Source organism: Rhincodon typus, chromosome 1 (genome assembly GCF_021869965.1).
Source record: "Rhincodon typus isolate 14 chromosome 1, sRhiTyp1.1, whole genome shotgun sequence".
NCBI lineage: Eukaryota > Metazoa > Chordata > Chondrichthyes > Orectolobiformes > Rhincodontidae > Rhincodon > Rhincodon typus.
In genome coordinates, this window is record NC_063332.1 from 80610064 (window position 1) to 80624975 (window position 14912).

General features: G+C 42.8%; 1 protein-coding gene across 1 annotated transcript in view; it reads left to right on the forward strand.

Moving 5' to 3' along the window:
* Window positions 1–461: 461 nt before the first annotated feature.
* Window positions 462–14912, forward strand: part of gabrg1 (gamma-aminobutyric acid type A receptor subunit gamma1) — a 93878-nt gene continuing 79427 nt past the window's right edge. The window contains exons 1-3 of the mRNA XM_048600314.1: window positions 462–471; window positions 616–670; window positions 6897–7045. Of these exons, the coding sequence (XP_048456271.1) occupies window positions 462–471; window positions 616–670; window positions 6897–7045 (214 nt within the window). The remainder of the gene's footprint in view (window positions 472–615; window positions 671–6896; window positions 7046–14912) is intronic.

A 14912-nucleotide genomic window follows, 5' to 3' on the forward strand; every position in this document is an offset into this window, starting at 1 on the left:
ACGTAGGATGAGGCTGGGGGTGAGGAGATTTTAAAACTGCTGAATTCCATATTTAGGCCATCGGGCTGTGGGCTCCCGAGGCGGAATATGAAATGCTGCTCCTCCAGTTTGTGGGTGGTGTCATTGCGACACTGGAGGTGGCCCAGGATGGACATGTCATCAAGGGAGTGGAGGAGAAGTTAAAATGGTTGGTGACTGTAAGGTAGTGTTGATTATAGCGTACAGCGCGGATGCTCTACGAATCGGTCACTGAGTCTGTGCTTGGTCACATTGGGAGCAATGGATACGATAGACCAGGTTGGAGGATGTATAGGTGAATCCCTGTTGGATTTGGAAAGATTGCCTGGGGCCTTGGACGGAGGTGAGAGGGCGAGGTGTGGGGGCATGTATAGCACCTCCTACGGTCTCAGGGAAAGGTGCCGGATGTGGTGGGGTTGGTAGGGAGTGTGGGGCGGACGAGGATGTCGCAGAGTGAGTGGTTCCTACGGAAGGCACATAGGGGTGGGGAGGGAAATATCTCTTTGGCTGTGGGGTCGGATTGTAGGTGGCGGAAGTGGCAGAGGATGATACGTTGGATGTGGAGGTTGGTGGGGTGGTATGTGACTGCTGTTTTAGGACTGCAAATTCGAAACAAATGTATTAAAAGCCTACTTATGGCTTACTCCCAGTGGTTGTGTTGTCAAGAATGTCTGATGATCAGTTTTAGTAGTTTTGTTTTCTGGTTGGAAGACGATTGAGTAATTTCTGCAAACATGTAAAATCAATGCTATATTCTGATCTCCATCTTGAAGAGTTGTATTTTAGCATAATTGAAATTGAATGATATGTATTTCCTCCTTGATGCAGCACTCATTCTTCTGGCACCCATGCCGTGTACCAGTTATTGAGTGGAGTTAGGTATTTAGCGGATTAAATGATGGAGGTTCTTCAACATTCTGTAGAATTTTAAGAAGAAAGCATGTTTCTCCTCAGAAATGAGAAGTCTTTGTTTTTGATATATACCTGTTTCATGTGCTAATGGCTTCATGATCAAGACAAGATCGTGACAAGACAAACACATTTAGGTTATGAGACAACAAGGTGCAGGGTCCCTTTTCTGATGAAGGGTCTAGGCCCGAAACGTCAGCCTCTCTGCTCCTATGATGCTGCTTGGCCTGCTGTGTTCATCCAGCCCTGCACCTTGTTGTCTCGGATTCTCCAGCATCTGCAGTTCCTACTATCTCTGATTCACATTTAGGTTATGATCTGGCTAGAGACAGTGACTTTAAATTTTAAATGAGAAAAAGTGTGAGATTCAGAGAAATTGCAAAGAAAACAAAAGTCATAAATTCCACGGTTTCAAACAAACACCAATAAACTTTACTATGCAATGTTAGAATAGTAATAAAATCCGTAACACCCAGGAATAATATTTGATAAATATAGGTAATAAACTAAGCTATGACTTGAGCACCCTACAGTGCACACTAAGTAACAAATGGATGCAAGATGGAATTCTCTCAACAATTTATGCCAAATGTTAATGTCGCTTGGTTAATTACATTAAACTTCACAACAGAAACACAGTTCTTCTCAATTGCTGATCTGGCTTTGATACGTTCTCTCGAGCCACTCTGTCATGGACTACATGAATGATTCTGCTTGCTCTGGTCACTTGCCTTCCTTTCCTAGGTCTATGTTCCCCTGTACTCTGGAAACTTTACTCCCTCACAGGCACATCAGCTTTTTACAAACAGTGAGCTTCACCAATCCAGTACTATTCATGGATTTTACTGTCCTTAAACTATACACAATTGAATCCGGTGAGGACTGCTTATGGGTTTTTAAAACCCAATTGTAAGCTGTAATGAACTCATAATTGTATAAAGACTTTTTTTGAGTCCCTCACAACTCTTAGTACTTCCTGAACCTTGACCACAATACTAGCTGCCCAATGGCATTGTACTGTTTTTCTGCTTTTCTGCTTCCAAGATTTTCCATCGTTATAGAACAAAAAAATTGTTTTTGATTCAAAATGGTGATTTTTAATAAGTGTTTCTTACGCCTTTGATTTTCTGACCTAATTAGTTAAATTTTACCAGGAACAAAAACAGAGTTACTGTTAAAGCTCAGCAGGTCTTGGCAGCATCTGCGAAGTTAAAAACAGAGTTAACATTTCGGGTCCAGTGATCCTTCCTCAGAACACAACGTTCTGAGGAAGGATCACTGGATCCGAAACGTTAACTCTGTTTTTTCCTTCGCAGATGCTGCCAAGACCTGCTGAGCTTTTATAGCAACTCTGTTTTTGTTCCTGATTTACAGCATCTGCAGTTCTTTCGGTTTTTAGTTAAATTTTACCACTGATTTAATGATTTTCTTAATGATCAAATGTTTACTGCTAAACTTTTGTTCACCAGCTTTTTCCAACAATTTTAACCGAGTACAATGCCTGTTTACTAAATATAGTGAGTTAAGCTTTCTTTTTTTATTTTTCAATCTTGATTGTTTCTTTGCACGTAAGGAAAAATGCTTATTATTAAGAATTTTTACACTTCGACTGATGAATTTTATTTATTTCAGTATTGATTACTTTATCCTAGATTTAAGATTCATAATTTTCTCCTTGTAGCTTTTGTAAGACTCTCCAGGGTCTGCACAAGCTTATTCGGTAGTCCTAACAATTCCTGGCTTCTTTGAGCTTCTACCAGGAGGCTTATGCAATATTTTTAACTACTCGCTGCTACATTCACAGAAACTGACTGGCTTTGTGAGCTATCATGCTGCTGAATATTTAATGATGCACAGTTTTCTGGCTGGAATCCCTCTTCTTTCTTCTTCTTGTTCTTGGATGGTTATAGTTTTTGTAGAGCTGAAAATTTCTTCAAAAGATCACATTTAGCATATTATATGAACCAATGATGCCTACCAGCTGTCTCCATCATACATGTGGTGAAAGCCATACTGCTATCACTGTGATATATTTTTGGAAACTGGCTCTCCGAGCATGGTATCTGTTATGATCATGTCCATCAGAAGGGTCTGAGATACCTTAGGTAGATTGACTGCAGTATTTTTTTATTCATAATTAGTCTGTTACTGATAACAACTGATAATACGATGCCCAAAAGAAGTCTACAGTAGAAGTGAGGCTCAGTCTCGATGAACCGACAAAATTTACTGCATTGTACTTAATAGCCAGTTATGTTACACCAGAGTTGCATGACAGTCCTTATTAAGACCTCAGTTTTGACTTAAGAGTGAATATACATTTACTGTTAGTCAGAAACCTAAAATAGGTACAGGGGTAGGCCATTCAGCCCTTCAAGCCTGCTCTACCAGTCAGTACGATCATGGTTGATATACTACCAAGTACTCTCTTCCTGCTTTTGACTTGTATCCTTTTGATCCCTTTGGTCCTAAGAACTTAGACTTAACCCATAGACTTAACACTGAATTGCACCAAACTGGAATACTGGTTAGCACCTCCCAGCAACAGACCCTGATATGTTGATGGATGAAATTTTACTCATGATGGCAGCTAAATCTTACAGATAGTAACTGCTTTGTACACCAATTGTTGCAGACTTGTTTCCTATATTTCAGTGCTGTACACATTATGTTACTTCAGGTCATTACACTAGAGTTCTCAAGCACTGTAATGCCCATGAATGCATCCACAATGCAGGTGAATTTAATAATCAACTTAACTTTGCAGGATAGAGTTCTGTTATCAGTCTCTTCCCCCTCTATCCTCTCTCTCCCGCTCTTGATTTGGTTTTCCAAAGATTTCCAAAACCTGCCTGAGACACTGAAAATACTAAGGCACAAGTTACAGATTTCCCCCTAGTCTAGTCAATGTTGACCATCACAGGCTGGGCATGTGGGCTCTCAACCAAGATGTAAACCAATCACCTTCCAGCTATTCGGAGCCCTGTTTGAGAGGAAATTTCAAACTTTCAGTCTTACCACCTCTGTGATGTTGATTTTTTTCCCATTCTTTCCCAGTCATCAAAGAGTAATGGTTCTTGCTCCAATCGCACAGATCTTCTGTGAGACCATTACTGTTCCTGCTTGTTAAAGGAATAAGAGGGCATACATTGTGAGTAAGTTTCAAAAGGAGCAAATCTAATGTGAAGGGAAGCATTTTCACACAGTGAGTAGTTATGGTATGTCATGAATGTAGATTCAATTGAGGCAATCAGGAGGACATTGGATGATTGTTTGGATAAAAACAATGTGTGAGGCTATGGGGGAAAAGTTAGGTAATGCGGCTCATTTAAAGAGCCAATACAGACATGATCAGATGAAAGACTGTAACACTTCTGTGATTCTGTATTGAATCAGTTTTGGTTTTCGTAGCAAAGTAAGTACACACTTGCCTTTAGAGGGGGTGTTATAACTGTTAAATAGATGCTTTGGATGAGAGGGCTGCCCTATAAAGGAAGATTAGAATAGTCCCATATCTTCCAGAAATTTTGATACATGATCTCCTTATAATGTATAACACGACTGTGTTGATTCAGGGACTGTATCTGTGCTTAGAGGGCCTACAACTAATAATATTTAATCTTGGAATAAAGAGATGGCCATTGAGAAGTTTGATTAAGAAGAGTTTTGTCACTCTTTGCGAATCTTTGGAATTTTCACTGAGATCTGCAAATGACCGGTAAATGATCAGTTATAGAATATATTCAAAATTGTGATATGTTCTTGGAAACCATGGGAGTCTATGATATGGGGACTAAGCAGGAAAGTACAGATGAGGTTGTAAATGAGCTGTGCTCACATTATACAGTGGAGCATGTATGAGGGGTTGTATGAGCCTCTTCACAATCCTCTTTCTTCTGATCCTGTATGGTACCACCACTGCCATTGTGTAGCCCATGCCATGATGATGCATTCTGTGCTTGGACTTTCAGAATTGCTTAAGATCATCTTCATGATCATCTCCAGTCTCATGTCAGTGAAGATCAGTCACCTTCCACTAGCCACACCAAAGACATCAGGGTTGGATGGTATTGGCAATTGAGTACACTGGCTAGCAGCACAGATTTTCATACCTTCCTGCATGCCTGACACTTGCTTCTGCCTGGCAATGAAAGCTCAATAGTGTGAGACTGTTGGTGAGTGAGGAATTGTAATTGTGTTTGTTGTATTCTGATAATCTCTTTACAATAGTCCTGACAGACAGATACCATTTAAGTTTTCTGACTTTGTCGTCTTAGCCCTAATTTGTTCATTATGGAGTTGATGGCAAGTGCTGTTGCTTTGTAAGGGTGAGATTGTACAGTATGCAGCAAACCAGTATGAATCTTGATCGCCACTTTCCTGACTTCTGCACTGTTGTTCAGGTAGTGAAATCATTGTTTTTGCATCATCCATTTTCCCTCTCTTTTATGTTGTCAGCGTGGTTCCCACTGTATACATGCTGTGTGCACGTGCATAAATCACAGCTGAAGTTGAAAAGCATCTTGTCTCTTCCCTTGCTTCTCTCTGGCAAGGGAGAATGAAATGTAATTAGTTCTCAAAGAAAAGAGTGCGTTAGTGACCTCCCTTAACAACCAATGGCCAGCTGTAAAATACTACAAATATTACCGTATCCAGGCTGGAAGGAGCCAGGCCATAACAGTTCTTCAGCAAGTCACCATAATCATCACCGACTTTGTATTTTCAGGCCACAGCACTGCCGATTTGTGTTTTATCTTCAGGACGCTAAACACTTCTAGTCTGTGGGTGGGTAATTTGCAACCAGCAATCCTTACTTCTAGATATTTCTAAATCAATTGGATTACACTTGCTCAGCCCCATTTCCTGCAAGGATTCTATTCCCATTTTTCCAGTTTCTTTATCTCTGTCGCATCTGTTCCAGTGATGTCACCTGCCACTTGGGTGCTTCTGACGTGACCGTTTTCCCCAACTAAGATTGGGTGACCACTTTGCAGAATACCTCCCCTCTGTCCATAGAAATGCCCCTGACCTTGCAGTTGCTTGCTATTTCAATAAACCTGCTGTCAAGCTGACATTTCTGTCTTAGGCCGGCTGTTCCATCGAACACAATGTAACAACACATCATTTTCCACTTCGGCACTTTATAGCCATGAAGTTTCAATATTGAATGCCACAACACCAAAGCCTGACCCCCACGACATCTGCCCTCCATTTTTATTACATTCTTCTCACCCCACCACCATCCTGTGTCTAGTTTGTGTTGTTTTCTCCGCACTTGCCTTCTAAACGTTTGTTTAAACTAAATGGACACAGGCCTAACCTGTTCACCCTTTTCTCATAATACAAGCTCTTCATTCTGGGAATCAGATGCGTGAACTTTCTGTCAATTGCTTCTGAAAAAGTTGTGTTTTGGTTTCAAAAATGGAGACTAAAATTGTCTACAGTATTTCAGATGTGGTCCCACGATCGCTCTGTACAGCTACCGTAAAATGGGAAGAAACTAGCTAACGGATTACGAGCTAAAAGTTTTATATTTATGATAATTGGCACAAAAGGAGAAACAAGAGTTATTTTCTAATGCTGTGAGATGTTATAATCAAGAGTACACCTTTTTTTGCAAAAGTGCGGAAGCATATTTGATAATTTTCAAAAAGGATTGCATGAGTACTTGAGTTGTTAGGTTATGGGGGAAAATCAAAAAATGAGATTAATTAGATTGTTCTTTCATTGAACCTTTTGAAAGGATTTTTATGATTCAAGGTATTTCTTCAAATACTTTTGTGATGACATTCAGCCAAGAAATATATTGAAATACAAAAACATTGAGTGTTACATAGGTAAACAATGGCAAGAAGATTATTGCGTTCTCTATTTTTGCTCTGAATTTGTGGCTCACTGTCATTTCCTGCTGTAGTTGTCTTTTATCCCTTCTTAACCCTGTTTCTGATGTGCATTTTTTGTGTATCTAGCGCAAACAAAGTAGATGATGAAGATTATGAAGATACAGTGTTAAATAAAACATGGGTCCTGGCACCAAGAGTTCATGAAAGTGATGTCACCAATATTCTGAATGACTTATTGAAAGGATATGACAACAAACTTAGACCAGATATAGGAGGTAAGATATTTAATGTATTATTTTAGTCATATAATGTGATAAAGCTAATAATGTGAAAAACTAAAAGCAATAAGGAGGGAAAAGATGAAAGATGAGAGTCAACTAGCTCATAATATGAAAGATTGCAAGAATTTTTTAGATATCTAAAAGGTAAGAGAGGCAAGAGTGGGCATTGAACTGCTGGAAAATGAGGCTGGAGAGGTAGTAATGTGGAACAAATAAATGGTGGAGGAACTGAGTAGGTAGTTTACATTAGTTTTCACAGAAGACATCAGCAGCGTACCAGAACTTCAGAAGAGTCAGGGGACTGGAGGCCTGTGACTAGTGGTATGCCTCAGGATTGGTGCTGGGCCCATTGCTGTTTGTTATCTATATCAATGATTTGGATGAGAATGTACAAGGCATGATTAGTAAGTTTGCGGATCACACTAAAATAGGCAGTACCGTGGACAGTGAAGAAGGTTATCAAAATTGCAGCAGGATCTTAATCAGCTGGGGAAGGGGGCTGAGAAATGGCAAATGGAGTTTAATATAGAAAAGTGTGAGGTGTTGCATTTTGGAAAGTCAAATCAAGGTAGGAGTTTCATAGTGAATAGTAGGACCTTAAGGAGTGTAGTGAAACAGAAGCACTTTGGAGTTCAGGTGCACAGTTCTCTGAAAGTGGAATCACAGGTAGACAGAGCAGTGAAGAAGGCTTTTGGCACACTGGCCTTCATCAGTCAGGGCATTGGGTACATAAGTTGGGAAGTTATGTTGCAGTTGTACAGGATGTTGGTGAGGCCGCACTTGGAGTATTGTTTCAGGTTTGGTCACCTTTCTATAGGAAGGATGTTATTAAACTGGAAAAAGTGCAGAAGAAATTTACAAGGATGTTGCTAGGACTCAAGGGACTGAGTTATAGGGACAGGTTGGACAAGCTAGGACTTTTTTCTTTAGAGCATAGGAAACTGAGAGGAGGAGGATCTCACAGAAGTATAAGATCATGGGAGGCATGGATAGGGTGAATGCACTCAGTCTTTTTCCCAGGGTTGGGGAATCAAGGACTAGAGGGCATCAGTTTAATGTAAGAGGGGAAACAATACATGGGAACCTGGGGCAACTATTTTACACAGAGGGTGGTACGCATATGGAAATGAGCTGCCAGCAGAAGTGGTTGAGGTGGGTACATTATACTTTTTTCTATTTATTTTGTGGGATGTGGGCGTCGCTGCTGGCCAGCATTTCTTGCCCATCCCTAGCTGCCCTTGAGAAGGTGGTGGTGAGCTGCCTTCTTGAACTGCTGCATTCCTCCTGCTTTGGGTTGACTCACAATGCTATTAGGGAGGGAATTCCAGGATTTTGACGCAGCAACAGTGAAGAAATGGCAATACATTTCCAAGTCAGAATGGTGAGTGACTTGGAGGGGAACTTGGAGGTGGTGGTGTTCCCATATATCTGCTACCCTTGTCCTTCTAGATGGAAGTGGTCGTGGGTTTGGAAGATGCTATCTGAGGATCTTTGTTGAATTTCTGCAGTGCGTCTTGTCAATGGTACACATGGCTGCTACTAAGTGTCGGTGGTTGAGGGAGTGAATGCTTGTGGATGTAGTGCCAATCAAGTGAGCTGGTTTGTCATGGATGGTGTCAAGCTTCTTGAGTGTTGTTGGGGCTGCACTGATCCAGGCAAGTGGGGAGTATTCCATCACACTCCTGACTTGTGCCTTGTAGATGGTGGACAGGCTTTGAGGAGTCAGGATGTCAGTTACTTGCCGCAGTATTCCCAGCTTCTGGCCTGCTCTTGTAGCCACTCTGTTAATGTGGTGAGCCCAGTTGAGTTTCTGGTCAATGGTAAACCCCAGGATGTTGATAGTGGGGGATTCAGTGATGGTAACACCATTGAATGTCAAAGGGTGGTGGTTAGATTGTCTCTTATTGGTGATGGTCATAGCCTGGCATTTGTGTGGTGTGAATGTCACTTGCCACTTGTCAGCCCAAGCCTGGATATTGTCCAGATCTTGTTACTTGTGAACATGGACTGCTTCAGTATCTGAGGAGTCATGAATGGTGCCGAACATTGTGCAATCATCAGCGAACATCCTTACTTCTGACCTTATGATGGGGGGAAGGTCATTGATGAAGCAGCTGAAGATGGTTGGACCTAGGACACCACCCTGAGGAACTCCTGCAGAGATGTCCTGGAGCTGAGATGATTGACCTCCTACAACCACGACCATCTTCCTATGTGTCAGGTATGACTCCAACTACCGGAGCGTTTGCTCCCTGATACCCATTGATTCCAGTTTTGCTCGGGCTCCTTGATGCCACACTCGGTCGAATACAGGCTTGATATCAAGGGCTGTCACTCTCACCTCACCTCTGGAATTCACCTCTTTTGTCCATGTTTGAACCAAGACTGTAATGAGGTCAGGAGCTGAGTGGCCCTGGCAGAACCCAAACTGGGCGTCACTGAGCAGGTTATTGCTGAGCAGGTGCTGCTTGATAGCACTGTTGGTGACACCTTCCATCACTTTACTGATGATGGAAAGGAGACTGACGGGGCGGTAATTGGCCGGGTTGGATTCATCCTGCTTTTTGTGTACAGAACATACTTGGGCAATTTTCCACATTATTGGGTAGATACCAGTATTGTAACTGTACTGGAACAGCTTTGCTAAGGGAGAGGCAAGTTCTAGAGCACAAGTCTTCAGTACTATTGCCGGAATGTTGTCAGGGCCGGTAGTCTTTACAGTGTCCATTGTCTCCAACTGTTTCTTTATTAACAACATTTAAAAGGCATTTGTATGAATACATGGATAGGAAAGGTTTAGAAGGATATGTGACAAGTGCAGGGAAATGGGGTTAACAGAGGGACATTGTGGTCAGCATGGACCCATTGGGGCCGAAGAGCCTGTCTGCGTGCTGTAGGACTCTATGACAGTGGTAAGAGAAAGTTCTAGGGAAGCTGAAATGTCTGAAGGTGGAAGAATCACCCAGACCAGGTGGACTATGTCCCAGGATTCTGAAGGAGATAGCTGAGGAGATTGTGGGGGCATTGATGGTGATCTTTCAGGAATTACTGGAGTCAGAGAGGGTCTGGAAAATGGACAATGTACCACCTCGTGTTTAAGAAGGGAGGAAGGCAGAATATGGGAAATTAGAGGCCTGTTAGCCTGACCTCGGTCATTGGTAAGATTTTAGAGTCCATTATTAAGCATGAGATTGCAGAGTACTTGGAAGTGCATGATAAAATATGGCTGAGACAGCACAACTTTGTCAATGAGGTATCATGCCTAACAAATCTGTTCGAATTTTTTGAGGAGGTAATGAGAAGTTAGACAAAGGAGAGCCGACGGACATGATATATTGGGTTTCCAGAAGGCCTTTGGCAAGGTGCTGCACAGGAGATACTATATAAGAAGAGAGCCTGTGGTGTTAGGGGCAAGATACTGGCACTGATAGATGTTTAGCTGACTGGCAGAAGGCAGAGAATGGGGATAAAAGGGTCTTTTTCAGAATAGCAGCCGATGCCCAGTGGAGTTCTGCAGGGGTCAATGTTGGGCCACAGCTATTCACATTATTCATTAATGATCTAGACGAATGAACTGAAGCATTGTTGCTTAGTTTGCACAAAGATGACACAAAGCTAGGTGGAGGGAACGGGTAGAGCTGAGGAAGCAGGGAGACTGCAGAAGGCTAGGAGAGTAGGTGAAGTGGTAGATAGAACACAATGTGAGAAAGTGTGAAATTATGCACTTTGGTAGGAAGAACAGAGGCGTAGCCTATTTCCTAAACAGTAAAAGGCTTCAGAAATTTGGAGCACATCAGGACTGGGGAGTCCTTGTTCAGGATTCTCTTAAAGTTAGCATACAGCTTCAGTTGGCAGTTAGGAAGGCAAATGCAATGTTGGCATTCATTTTGAGAGGGCTAGGTTACAAAAACAGGGATGTACTGCAGAGGCTGTGTAAGACACTGGTCAGACCACATTTGGAATATTGTTTTTGGCTGAGTATCTAGGGTGTGCTGGTGTTGGAGGGGGTCCAGATGAGGTTTACAAGAATGATCCTGGGAATAAAAGACTTTGTCACATGAGGAACAGTTGAGGATTCTGGGTTTTTAGAATTCAGACGAACGAGAAGGTTAAGCTTACATAACACCGAGAGGCCTGGATAGAGTGGATGTGGGGAAGATGCTTCCACTAGTAGGAGAGACTAGGTGCTGAGGGCACAGCCCAAATGAGGGGGAATCTCTTCAGCCAGACAGAGCTGAACCTGTGGAACTTATAGCCACCACAGCCGTCTGTGGCAAAGTCACTAAGTATATTTAAAACTGAGATAGAGGAGATCTTGATTAGTAAGGGTTATCAAGGGTTATGGGGAGAAAGCAGGAGAATGATATTGAAAAGCCTATCAGCTGTGATCAAATGACAGGGCAAGCTCCTTGGGCCAAATGGCCTAATTCTGCTCCTATATCTTATGGTCTTATGAAACGTGGATCTATTCAGGATTTGCATCCTCTTTCACATTTCATTGGACTAACAATGTCTTTGTTTTTTAAAATCAATGATTTTGAATATATGACTTTGGGTTAATTGCCAGTCACCAGAAAAATTATATGTTTCAATGACCTTTGAACCACGCTTTCAACATTAAAATTAGGAGGCTGCCACTTGTAACACATAAAGGCAACAGCATAGGCTTAAGAGAACCTTAGTCATGGTTATGTCAGTTGTCACCATTGACTATAAGACAGTACAACCTGGACTGTGGCACTGATGCAGGGAAATTCCACTAGCAATGTCTCCACTACACCCTCTGGAATCATGTGAGGACAGCCTAAAAAATTGCTTGTATCCTCCTTGGAACCAGTCCCACAAGCATTCACTCAAAATTCCTACAAAATCAGAAACGATTGACTCAACATTCCATTCAGCTGCCCAAAAACCACATCCCCCAACATGTCTTCTTTTCTCAACTATCAAATGGTCAACCTTCCAATAGAGACCAAAGCAACACTAAGGACTGAAACTCTCTCTCTCCCTCTTAATCCCAGCGGCATTGACCTTAATGATTGGGAGGTGACAATTTGTCCATCAAATTCAATCACACTTTGTGCCACAACACTTCAATGATAAGGCAGATCAGCGACATAGAAAGAAAGAAAAAGAAGGCAATACTACACTTTGGATCCCACGAAATTGTGGAATCATCTTGTCCTGTGTTCAAAGATATGTGGGCCAAGATCAAGATGCATGGCAGAATCTTGCAGCCCTTTCATCCTTGAATCAAGGGACATTTGACCATAATGTGCTTCACATTTCTCTGGTGTATTCTCAAAATCTCTCATTGGCCACATGTCAGGGACACTCAGGAGCCAAGGCATAGCAAATTGGAAGTGAAGATGAGAACAATACTTACCAGGATGATGTCAAATCTATCTAATCTAGTTGGTCCCTTCAAAGCATCGGAAGACAAACAGCACGCCATGACCTTCAGCCAGCGCAAAGGGAGGGCTGAGGTGCTGGTAGAAGGTGTAAGGTCATTTTGAGCCCAGTATGTAGCCATGACAAGAGATTTCCATCAAGGATCGCAGAGGCAGCAGGGTCCATTTTGGTGTTGCTCCGGATTGCATCCCTTTCTCTCCTTTTGCCCTGCGCTCCTGACAAAACTGCCTGCTGCTCCTGTTCAATGAAATCACGAATGGCTGATACCATGAGGTCATCTTCTACCAGGGGCTGAGCAGGTGCCTTGTCACTGGCAGTCCACTGAGTGCAAATGACCCAGGCTGTTTCTTCCTTGGGCTGTCATGGAGACGTGGCAGTGAAGGGCTTACCAGTTGGTGCTAGCCACTCTAATCATCACTATCATATTTATTGAGCGGCAGTATCTGAACTGATGGGGAATGTCCTCCTGGGGCTTCCTCTGAGGTCTTTATGTCCAGTAGTGGAGGAGGGGAATCCTTTCAGTGTTGCCGTCTTGACCACAGACGAGATGTAGTGCCACTCATTGACAGGAGAAGAAAGAGTGAATACTTCATGATGAAGGATAAGAGTTCAGACATTGCCTGGATGAGTGCAGCTCCAACAACACTAAAGAAGCTTGACACCACCCAGGACAAAGCAGCCCGCTTGATTGGCACTACATACATAAGCATCCACTCCCTCCACCACCAACGCTCAGTAGCAGCAGTGTGTACTATCCTCAAGATTCACTGCAGAAATTCACCAAAGATCCTTAGACAGCACCTTCCAAACATATAACCTCTTCCATCTAGATGGACAAGGGCAACAAATACATGGGAATGCCACCACCGGCAAGCTCCCCTCCAAGCTACTCAAAGAACAAAGAACAATACAGCACAGGAACAGGCCCTTCGGCTCTCCAAGCCTGCATGACACATTTTGCCCGTCCATACTAAAACTTACAGATCGCTTACAGGATCTGTGTCCCTCTATCCCATTCCTATTCATCTATTTGTCCAAGTGTTTCTTGAATGCAACTATTGTGTCTACTTCCATCACCTCCTCTGGCAGCGCGTTCCAGGCACTCACCACCCTTTGTGTGAAAAAGTTGCCTCGCACATCTCTTTTAAACTCCCCAACCCCACCCCCAAAGCTTGAATCTGTGTCCCCTAGTAATTGATCCCTCCACCCTGGGAAAAGCCTCAGACGTTTATAAGATTGTGAATGGCGTGGATAGAGTGAAAAGTATATCAGGTCGTTACCACCTCCAGCCCCCAACCTCCTGCATTCCAGTGAAAACAAACCCAGTCTATCCAACCTTTCTTCATAGCTAAAATCCCCCATACCAGGCAATACCCTGGTAAACCTTCACTCTGCTCTCTCAAAGCATCCACATTCTTCTGGCAGTGTGGTGATCAGAACTGCATGCAATATTCCAAGTGTGGCCTAACTGAATTTCTATAAAGATACAGCATAACTTGTCTATCCTTATACTGAATGCCCCTTCCAAGGAAGGCAAGCATGCCATAGGCCCTTTTTACTACCTTGTCTACCTGCACTGCCACCTTCTGTGATCTGTGCACCTGCACACCCAGATCCCTCTGCATATCAATACGCCTGAGGGTTCTGCCATTCACTTATGATTTCTACCTGTACTTGACCTTTCAAAATGCATCACCTCACATTTGTTCGGATTAAACTCCATCTGCCATTTTTCTGTCCATGCCTCCAACTGATCTATATCCTGCTGTATCCGCTGACCATCCTCCTCACTATTTGCAACACCACCAATCTTTGTATCATCCTCAAACCTGTTAATTAGACCAGCTATGTTTTCCTCCAAATCATTTATGTAGACCACGAAGAGCAGTGGTCCCAGCACTGATCCCTGTGGAATTCCACTAGTCCCAGCCCTCCATTCTGAAAAGCATCCTTCCACCACTACCCTCTGTCCCCTATGACTAAGCCAGTTCTGTATCCATCTTGCCAGCTCACATCTGATACCACTGACTTCACCTTGTGTACCAGTCTGCCTTGAGGGCCCTTGTCAAAAGCTTTACTGAAGTCCATGACAACATCGACTGCTTTTCCCTCATCAATCTTCTCCGTCACCTCCTCAAAAAACTTGATTAAGTTAGTGAGGCGTGGAATGCATTGCCGGAGAGTGTAGTGGAGTCAGCCTCATTAGGGGCATTTAAGCAGCTATTAGACAGGCATATGGATGATAGTATAAGGTAGGGGTGGAGGTTAGATAGACCTTAGGATTAGTGTAAAAGTTCAGAGCAACATCGTGGGCCAAAGGGCCTGTACTGTGCTATACTGTTCTATGTTCTACGATAAGAGTTCAGGAGAGGCACATTCCTGCGAGAATGAAGGATAAGTATAGCAAGTTACGTGAACCTTGGATGACCAGGGATGTTATGGCCTTGGT